Consider the following 11303-nt stretch of genomic DNA (forward strand, 5'->3'; position numbering starts at 1 on the left):
TACATATGGCATGTCTTTTGCATATTGTGAACGAGTCTTGAATATTCAAAACATATCCAATATTCTATGAGTCAATACCGGTGAAATAACGACCATTGTTTGATAAAAATGATGCACTCAATTCACGATGTTATTATTCAAATATTTCGATATTTTTTCAAGTATTATCACCTGAGACGGTCTTTTAGATATTTCGAAATATTTTGTCGCTATAATGCATGTTTTACATTATCGTATTTGGAAACAAATTGGTATCAATTTTTATTTCAGTAGTTATTATTACAATAATATTTAACGTGTAACGTATCTGAAAAACTGCACACCTAAACACAGAATATAATGTGTACAGACAAAAGAATTTTCTTGTGATTATTTGCATTTATGAGCGCTCCGAGTGTCAGCCAAATCGTCGATATTTGTACTGGAAATCACAAAATTTTTCAGAGAAGAATTGTAATCGTAACGGTTCTTCACCCTGCTTTCACTCAGGGTAATACTATACATATATAGTCAATGTTTACCGACCGAGTTAAATTATTTTTACCATTGTCAGTGCCAGTACGCGTCACTGGCCATAACACTACTAAAAATAGAGAGATTTTACATGCAACACCGAGCAAAAATGTCCAAAAATTATTTTTAACATGTGAGAAAGAAAATGTACTGCAATTTATGATAATTCGATGACGAGCATATCTAGATTTGCTGGAATTATTATTGCGTAGAACAATTTTTTGTTACATTCGTACTAAGCATTGCTCGCAAATTGGCGGCAGTTGCGACATTCTCGCGTTAGCGATGTCTAGACTAGTACAATAGCGAAAATAAGTAACATTTTACTCGGCTGGTAAAGACCGCCTATAAGGTCGATTGGCTCTAAAACTATTTTTCCACATTTCGATGAATTAGTACGAGACCACAATGGAAAAAATCACTTGAAGAATTCTCGGTCAATTATACATAGGTTAACTAAAAAGGTCAGTTTCATTTTCGGCATTAGTAACATATATAATGTACCGTAACATAACCCCGATGTAGCATAGGTGTAAATAAAAATTTGGATCACCATTGAACGTTCGATCCTCAAACGAGGGCCGCAAATATCGAATCAGTCAATGCTGTTTACGGAGCTCATTACAATGAAGAGAAAAAATGGAAGTAGCGCAGGTTTGCTTGGCCAAATAATTAGCTGCTAGTAGATGACGCTTCGTTCCTCAGCTTATAAAAGCGCGGAGATCTTCTCAGGACGGAAGTACGTTCGCGTCAAGGCGACCCCTAGTGTTCATTACAGAAATGAATTGAAGCGTTTGTGAACCTCGCTACTTAATTCAAGATTAAACATTCCGCCGTCGATAACTGCGAGTACATAAATATATCATAGAACAATAACATTAACAGTAAAAGTATTAATAATTACACAATGCGGCGTGTGTGTTTTCTCGTCACGTTGATCATACTCGTGACTTACGTGGCTGCTTTGGATGAAAAGTCATCGAAGCAGGCAGCTTTCGGTGAGGGAGACAATGCCGAGGATGAGGACGACAGCGACTACGATGATTACGATTATGCGTTGGAGGATAAAAAAGGACACAAGATAAAACGCAAACACAAACTCTACCTCTGTAAGTTTTACAGTCATATATATGCACACGATTCGAGCACGGATTTTACTGTGGAGTAATCGCAGCCACATTCGAATTTCAGCGAAGAACGCCGGCTGTAGTACCGTGAATGTGTCTCCATGTAATTATTTATTTCACTTTTCTCTAGTCATGAATATATGCGTAGGTGTGCATTAGGCTGATTCAAAAAAAACGGCTAATTTTTTTTTTTCAAAATCCTCACATAAAAACTTCCGAGAAGGTGTGAAAAGACGCCTGTAAAAAGCAGAGCCCTTAATATTATTATTAAGAGGTCGCGCATCGGGAATTTCTATTTCCCGTTTAAATAACACAGGAATAAATTTTTTTAAATTTTGCAATTTCGTATTTTTGCAACGGCTTATTGAATTAGCGGACCAAAGCATATTTTTGTAGGAAATTTGACGCTCTACAAAAAAAGTCCTTACAAAGTTTTCGATAGTCACACTCCTTCAAAAGTTATTCGCGGTCAAAGTTGAACTTACAAAAAAATTCAATGTTTTTTTTTTTTTCGATGATACTATGAATCTTTTCTCATTATTTTGTTATGAAGAGGATAGATTTCGGAAAAATTACATTTTTAAATAGTCAAGTGCATCAGTTATGGATTCTCCATGACAACATGTTTATTATTTAACATCGCATTTTTGTAAGGTAACTTTATATTGACTCGATGGGAAAATTAATGATTGAAAAAGCCCAATTAGAGTAAGATATATTTATTAAATATATCTTTATAACAAAATAATAAGAAAAGATTCATAGTATCATCGAAAAAAAAAAAAACATTGAATTTTTTTGTAAGTTCAACTTTGACCTCGAATAACTTTTGAAAGAGTGTGACTATCGAAAACTTTGTAAGGACCTTTTTTGTAGAGCGTCAAATTTCCTACAAAAATATGCTTTGGTCCGCTAATTCAATGAGCCGTTGCAAAAATACGAAATTGCAAAATTTAAAAAAATTTATTCCTGTGTTATTTAAACGGGAAATAGAAATTCCCGATGCGCGACCTCTTAATAATAATATTAAGGGCTCTGCTTTTTACAGGCTTCTTTTCGCACCTTCTCGGAAGTTTTTATGTGAGGATTTTGAAAAAAAAAAATTAGCCGTTTTTTTTGAATCAGCCTAGTGTGCATACATACATATACCTATCTTCTCGTATCAGACGCTTAACCATGCCTGAATTACGATTTCATAGCCAGAACTTATGCTCTCGGTATAGATCATTAAAGTGTTCTATAAGTGCTTCAGAAATCATGACAAATGATGCTGAATACTTACACACTGCTAAAATTTTTGTATTTCTGGTAGAGTTGCCTTGGTGAGAATAAATTCTGCATTATTCTACGAAAACATGGATAAAGATAAAATCATTGAAAATCATTTTTTTGTAAATTTTTTGTAGAAAGAGATGATATGTTACAAAAATTGTAATCATCTTACTTACTACAAGATAGAAAACCAACCACCCTAAAAAATTGCGATAAAATTCGGTATATTTTGGTAATTATGTATTTATGCATCGAATACAGAAAATGTGCCAAAAACTGTAAAGAAACAGACAGAAAACTGATTCCGTGTCTGTTTCTATACGGTTTTTAGCACAGTTTCTATCTGCGTCTAACGGAGTTTTTACCAGGGATGAGATGTCAAACTATCAAGTCACGAATAGAAATTACGTTGTTGTGACGACTCGTAGTAGTCATTAGTTATCAGTCAGTGCACGATAAAACTTTGCCAAATCTTTCCGAATTACCACATCAACTATTTGAGATCTGCCAAGCCTAAGAAATTCTTATTACCAACATAACCTCCATAAGTTACATTTGTCAGCTCGGCTTGAGGTGGTCAGCCTGCGGGTCGTTTATGTAATTTCACTTTTCATATTTCCCACCATTTTGATTGGTTTGCAAAGTTCAGTCAACCAATCAGAATGCTTGGATGGTGGGAAATGTGAAAAGTGAAATTACGTAACAGACCCTCTGGATTAAAACTCTACAAAGCTCGCGCATGCGCGGCCTGACAATCTGTTAAGTTTCGCTGTTTCCCGTCGTCTTACGCATGAAAAAGAAGAAATACAATCTAATTCGGACCTTATTCAATGTCGACGTAACCAATAAATTCTTTCCTAATAAATTCTTCTTTATGATTTCTTCACTTTAACTGCTCAGTGCGAAATTTTTTTTCTCGAAACCCTTCCAAATCCACCAGAGTAAATTCCAAATGCCATGAACAAAATCGACTTGCAGCTTACACCGGTACAAGTGGTATTTAATAATGACATGATGATTTCACAGTTGCCGGAGGTCTGAAGAGCTTAGCGGCATTCATCGCGATAAAAATAAAAATCATTTTGGTCGTTATCACGGTAATTGGGATCATTGGATTTACCCTCAAAGTATTTGGAGCCCTGAAGTATATAGGATACCTTGGCGGGGGTTGTCCTGTTGTTCACGAGCCGGCTCACGGATTAGGTACGTATATTTATATACCGTGAATTAATGGTGAATGGGAAAGGTGGAGTGTGCACGCGTCGACACAATATGCATGAGTATTAGACGAGCGTACTATTTGGCGAAATGATTTTTCACCTCTTGCGTGACGTCCGTCATACCGTTCACGAGCTACGGGCACCCCGATTCATCTTTGTAAACCTTAGGTTGGAAGCAGTTCGTGGCACCTAATAAACCGTTTTAGCTTGTACAAAATCAGTGTATGTATTGATTCATGCCACATTTCATTCCATTTAACAGGATAAAATTTTTATTTACCCAAAATACATCTGTTATAATCTCAAATCACGAGGCTCAGAAAATCAGTAATCGCAGATCGAACAGACTCATCCCTAAGTGAGGCCTGACCTCAATTCGGAAATAAATTATATCTATAGGGTAGCAATGAGTACGTGTCGATTTTAGTAATCCGAGAAGATATATTAGTAAGGAATTCGTCGGGGAAGGTCAATTTTGACAGGAGAAAAACCGTTAGGGTTCTTTTAGCGACGTTACGGCTGGGCCCAGTCAGCCATCATCAGACTATTTATTGGAAAAGAAAACAAAAAAAAAAAATAACTTATATAATTACAGAGAACTTAGTAGGTGATCATCGAGCATAGACATATTGAAAATTTATATCTAATTTTATAGTGAACGTTAATGAGAGGAAACTTACATTAAGATGTAATACCAATGAAACAACACATCTACTATATGACAGAATTGAATATAAGCAAATTCAAGTAGAACAAACAGCTCACGAGATGCTAATTATATTTCTATTTGTGCGTTTGATGCATTATGCATTACATACACGGATGTAAAAACTGACGCCTTGATTGAACTCGGGCATAAAGTTTGGATAATCTTAGACGGAAGTAATTGCTTCCTAGGGTCAGATATTTTTTTCTCAATACGATATTGCGATGGAGATAAAAATGGAATATGCTAGATCAGTCCTGCACTGATCGTGAGAAAAAAGTCTATTCGTTGGCGTCGCGTGAAATTCTAGTAAAATAGGTATCGTACACTGAGAAAAATTTCATTCGTTACAGTAACTGGAAAAATTCAGTAAAACAGGTATCGTTAAAATAACTCTTTGAATATTGTTGGAATTACGAAAAACGAGCTACGCGTAACCATTTTGCGCTATTGTCGATCCTTTTTTGGTAATTGCGACGCAAAATCAGTTTCTTCGGTTCACTCTACTTTTTCAGTTAAATAAGGCTTTAACATCAATTTATTGTTGCACAAGCATTAAATTTTCGAAAAGGTCACAAGAAAATATATCAACAGTGATCGTAATGAGAAAGAATAGTAACGTATACTAGACTTTCGGGTAACAGCTAGAAAATTAATTTTCATTTTCTACTTAGAACTATATTCTTCGACTGTGGTAAAAAATGAAAATAGTTAAGGACTGAGCGGTAACCGGAACTAGAAATTTCTCTCAGTTTGTGCAATGCGCGTATGTATACCTATGCATAACAGGGGGTAAGAGAATAATTACCATATGAGACAATCTCATTTAGTTTAAAAACAAATAACACGTAGACCGAATGGGGAGGGGGAGGGATGTGGATGTAGCTTGAAATAAATTGGTTGTAGCTAATTGCTTAGTAACATGGGGCACGAAATTAATGGCAGTTCACTAACCCCCGCAGGAGTATACTGATATCAGGAATTTAAACGCGGCAGTTAGACTGTTACACGAAGACAAACAGCGTTGTGCCCTTTCTATCGATTACCTAAGGGCGAAAAAAATTACACGATCAACTTTTTTGCACTCAACTTGAAGAATAAATGAAGTCATCTTTCATATGAGTTATAAATAATTGTTAAGAGGGAACAGATCAATTCAACTTCTGATTCCATGGAATAAAATGAGCGTACCAGTTTTATCGGATTTTGAAGAGAAGCCTAATTGACAAGGAAAAGTCAGACAGTTTTTTTCGTCCACATTTCTCACATATATTGGTAAATCTAACGTTAAACAACTATAAATCCGATTCCTTTATCTTACAGGATACTCAGTCACACCTCCACCTGATCACGTGCCGGAATACGGATCCTGGGGCAATACCAATGACTGGTCATCATCTGGAAGTTGGGCACGCAGCTTGGTTCAAAGCTATATTGATACGGATATGATCTCTCATGCGTTAAAAAAGTGAGTTAAAAAGACAAAAGTTTTCAATCACTCATTCGCTTGTGTTAGTAAGCTTTTTTCTCAATCTTTTTTTTAACGAAATGTAATAGTAATTAATTTACAAAAAACTAATACACGGTTAGCAAGTACGTTTTATAAACTTTACGGAAAAAGTTTGAGAATGTGATGTACCCAAATTAATTACGTTTACTGAATGCAATTTATTGATCAATTCCTGGGTATGAAGATCCTAAAACTTTAGTCACGGAATTCCAATTAAAGAGCTTCATTCAACATGTACATTCGGCGCCAGGGTGTAAAGTAGGAGAATTTATAGCATGGCCCACTCGTAGAAATGCAAGAGAAACGTGAAAATGTAATTATGTCAAGCATTAAGCACAGTAAATCATAAAATACCGAAACAACTGAGAGTGATCGCGAGAAAATCAGAGAGACTATTGAACCACTTTAAATTTTCATCAGGGAAGTCAAATTGTCACACTTTGAAAGGTAAATATCAAACAACCAGGTTGTTCAAGCTCACCGTCTCCGCTGATTTAATGTCAACAAGGAAAGTTATCACGCACGCCAAGAAATCAACCAGAAATCCTAAGTTTACTCCCTGTCTCAAATTTCCGCTTTGTCTATTCCAGGTGACTTGTTAGTCCTAAGGAAACCAGCTAGATTCCTAAGGGAAATCAAAATAGTTCAAGTGGGTTAATTTCTGCCGAGTTAATGAGCGGTTATAGGTTTCTACGAGTGTTGAATAACGAGACTGCGTTCAAATTCCGACAATTTATGAACTCGAGATAGCAGAACAACCCGGAAGCAGTTCTAAAGACTATGTGCGATAGACACTGTACAAAAATCTGACTCGACAGAGAAGTTAAGCTATCATATACTTCAAAGAAACAAAAAAAATATACGAAGAAAAAGTGCTTTTTCCGTAAACAAGAATTGACTAATTATCAAATCACTGAAAATGTCGCCTCAGTCTTTACCGCCCAAGTTAAGTGTCACGTATTTTGACTATTATCAATGCGCACGGATCACTGATGTGAAAATACCTAAGAATATCCAAATACGGTTTAGTATTAAGCAGCAATAATTCCAAGAAAAAGAAATGCATTCATATTATTGAATTACCACTTACCGCAGAAATGCATTTCCTCTAATTATTTTCGCACAATACCACAAAGTTTTTGAATAATTTTGTTCGGCGTTACATGCAAAATTGCGCTGGCTGCAGTATTTTCGCATCAGTGCGGCGTAGCCTGCAATAATAGTCAAAAGCACCCTTTTAATGCCAACGCCTGGGAATTGAAAGCTCTCTAGGCAGAGATAAAAGGGGTCAGTCAATGATAGAGTAGACGAGCAGAGCTTTGCTTACAATTAGCCAAAAATGTATTACAACACCAGTATGGTTTTGTTCGCGGTAAATCAGTTGTTACAATCCTGGTGGAAAAAATGCCTATGGTTGTTCTGCGAAATTCTTCAAGATTTTTCAGGAATTTTACACTATCCGTAAAAATTAAAATAAACTGCCGCGAACTCTTGTAGAGCCGTGCGAATTCATTCACTTAGTTTCAGGTAGATAATTATCGAAAACTGTGAGTTCTTGGATATGTTGAGATACCCTAAAACTCTAAAAAAAAGAAATTATTTTTATAGAATTTCACAGAAGAATATCAATTTATAGGAATGAATATTTATACTAGCGCTTTTCAACTCTCACAAGGAAAATTTGCCGAACAGAAGATACTTAACAGTTAATAGCTCTGCATTTATAAACTCTTCTCGTCTTATTACTATAATTTTGGCTGATTTTGAGAATTTGTCACATATTTTTCTATCCTTGTCTCAATAGGTGGATCTTATGAAAAAAAAATCAAACCTTAGTCGTTTCTTTAAACTAGAAATTCTACGTTGTATACAAAATTACGAAAAACGATCGCGAAAAGCAAGCCATTCAATAATTATTCTTTAAAAACGTCGATATCCTACGTGAAATTCTTTCTCAAACGATGAACGTCTTGCGAATTCCCTATAAAAAAAAAAAATTTCAAACGTCTGGAAACGGAGATGCATATAAACTGCACCGCAGGATACTCGGCCAAATAAATTACCACAGTCAACTTTAAATTAAAGAGTACGCATTTTCATTTTATAACATTAGCAGTTTAAACGGTATTTGAATAAAAAATATTAGCAGTACTCTAGTAGCACACTCTTTAATCACTGCAGCGAAAACTTACCACTTGAGAATTTGCACAATTTTTCATCACTATTTTCGAAGTGCGGACAGATTATTAGTAGAGGGTATAATATGTTCCAACTGCAATTAGAATAAATACTTTCCACTAATTACAAACTGAAATTTATGGTTGTATGTCAAATGTGTTATATACTTTGATGATTTTTCTACCATGCTTTTAAATTACCCCATTTTGATCCGGTCATTTGATTTTGTTCCAAACACTAAAGTGGAATCGCCTCTATCGTTCTGATTGTAAAACCTGCTCTCAAATTTTCAATATCTTATTTAGCGTGATTTGATTTTGTCTAGATTTATTTATATTGACCAGTAATAAACTAAGATAAACTAGGCCGATCAACGAACCCACTAATTACATAATCCGATAAAGAAAAATTCTTTTATATTGAAGTATGGACATGGCTGAGATGGTTTTTTCGACCCTGGAAATGAACGACGATGTGTGTCGCCGACGTTTGGTCTGCGAAATTGACGCCAAAACCCGAGAATTTCCACTGCTGAGTTACGCGATGGATTTCTTTTCGTAAGTATCAACCACACGGCAACATTTCATCGTAAATAAATAGTAAAGCCACTTGAAAAGCAGATCCGTGCACTTGCTATGCGCTTGTACTCTGCACTGAGGGAAATTTTTACTTCCGGTTACCGCTCAGTCCTTAACTATTTTCATTTTTTACCACAATCGAAAACTACAGTTCTAAGTACAAAATGAAAATTAGTTTTGTAGTTATTTCTAGAAATTCTAGTATCTGTTACTATTCTTTCTCATTATTATCACTATTGACATATTTTCTTGTAACTGTTGCGGAAATTTAATGCTTGTGCAAAAATAAATTGACGTTAAAGCCTTGTTTAACTTAAAAAGTACAGTAAACCGAACAAACTGATTTTGCATTGCAATTACCAAAAAAGAATCGACAATAGCGCAAAATGGTTACGCGTAGCTCGTTTTTCGTAATTCCAACAATATTCAAACAGTTATTTCAACGATACCTGTTTTATTGAATTTTTCTAGTTACTGTAAGAAATGAAATTTTTCTCAGTATGTATTTGATGTAATTCAAATGATACGCCAATTCGCGACTTACAACATGAAAAAGAAAGTCGAATTCATTATAATGTTGTTTTCTATTTTTTTTTTTTTTTTTTCTTTTCTTTCATGCAGGCATGGATTTGAAAAGTTTAAAACATCGAGTAAAGTGAAATTCAGCGACTGCGCTAAGCTTTACGCCAGTTGCGATGACGAAAAAAAATCCAGGAGAAGAAGGAAGAGATTCGTGGATAAAACCGAACACAGAAATCAATCGTCCGTGTAAATGACTCCTGGAAGAAGAAACCTTCAGCGATCATATTGCAAATCCTGCGGATTTTATTTGCAGGGATAACGGAACCATTGAAATTGTCAAAGATCGAAGAATTCACTAGGTTTTAATATCAAAAATTTTCTGAAGTTTGAAAAAAGTTTACAAAAACTGTCTATCACCAGATTAGTTGAAGGTCAAAAACCAAGAGCAACTAGCCCAGCGGTTTTGCCCGAAATGCTCAACATAATTATAAGAAAAAACAATCTACATTAATAGAGATTTTTGACTCTGTCAATTCATTTTCCGAATTTATATTTATACGCTTATGCGTATATTTGGTGCTCAATTATTAAATTCATAAAATAAATAATCAGAGAAAATTATTTCAAATTCGACACAAGATTATCATTCTGTAATCATTGTTCCACTTTGTCATTTGCTGACTTTAATTTTAAGTAATCGTTAATTATATTTATTTATTATTTATTCTTGTATTTCCATGTATACGTACGAATGTACATACGTAATGTTGTAAGTTAAATTTAAGTTTCAAACAATTGAATCGATCAGTTTATTCGATGATTAACTGTACCACATTACCTCGTAATTCCACCAATATTTAAATGGTATTTGTAACGATATCCGTTTTACTAAAAAAAATTCGACAATTTTGAAGGCATTTTTCCTTTTTTGACTATATTATATACGGAGTTGAAAAGAAAATCTCGTTTAGCGCAAATTTTTGATTTTATAGATGACCGTTTAGATGAGAGTTTTAGATTCGGCAGTAATGCTACAGCTATTACGAGAAGGGCTCATAATCTGTTTCCCAAAACGTCCGAAAAGTTTTCATGTATTTGTATCCTTCTTTTCGTACCATATTTCGGACTTGCAACTTTCCATGAACTACTCGATAACTTAGCAATAGCTCTCACAGAACTATTAGGACGTTTCTCTAAAGTTTTAGTAACACGAACTGTTCGAGAAATTGAGCCAATTTTACGCTACATTTTGCGGAGTTTCCTTGCAATTATTTACATCGATGTGAAATAGAAAAAAATAAATAAAAGTTACAAGAATCTGAAAATTTAAAAACTTATGTTTTTACATTTACAGAAATTGGCGTGATCAAGTACAGAATAGTATATTTTCCAACACCTAATAGTACATTAAAATAGTATAATAATAGGAACAGTGTGGAAAAACACGCTCATTCGTTGAAGGTAATAGAATATGTAAAAACATCAAATTCAATATCACGGCTTGCTTTTTCACAGCTCTGCAGATAAGTGAAGAGTGAAACTGAAAAACCGAATGTATAGAAGCTTCTGTCAGGCGGGTGGAGCGGAGGTATGCCATGCAAATCTGACCTCTCAATGTCATGCAATAATGTATGACTCGCAAATAATTAAACTTAAAAATCGAAATAAACCAACAAT

At 34.7% G+C, this 11303-nt stretch overlaps 1 protein-coding gene across 2 annotated transcripts; it reads left to right on the forward strand.

The window, feature by feature from the left end:
* The first annotated feature begins 1274 nt into the window (after positions 1–1274).
* LOC124218677 (uncharacterized) lies at positions 1275–10922 on the forward strand. Of its 2 annotated transcripts, XM_046625338.2 has the most exons (6): positions 1275–1622; positions 1705–1743; positions 3939–4115; positions 6162–6306; positions 8952–9083; positions 9726–10922. In XM_046625338.2, exons 1-6 carry the CDS (start codon positions 1421–1423, stop codon positions 9874–9876), a joined length of 846 nt encoding a protein of 281 aa, XP_046481294.1. In that variant the 5' UTR covers positions 1275–1420; the 3' UTR covers positions 9877–10922. The 2 variants fall into 2 exon arrangements, with proteins under 2 accessions (XP_046481294.1, XP_046481295.1); XM_046625339.2 differs by lacking the exon at positions 1705–1743.
* The last annotated feature ends 381 nt before the right edge of the window (positions 10923–11303 follow it).

Source organism: Neodiprion pinetum, chromosome 5 (genome assembly GCF_021155775.2).
Source record: "Neodiprion pinetum isolate iyNeoPine1 chromosome 5, iyNeoPine1.2, whole genome shotgun sequence".
In the NCBI taxonomy this organism is placed as follows: Eukaryota; Metazoa; Arthropoda; class Insecta; order Hymenoptera; family Diprionidae; genus Neodiprion; species Neodiprion pinetum.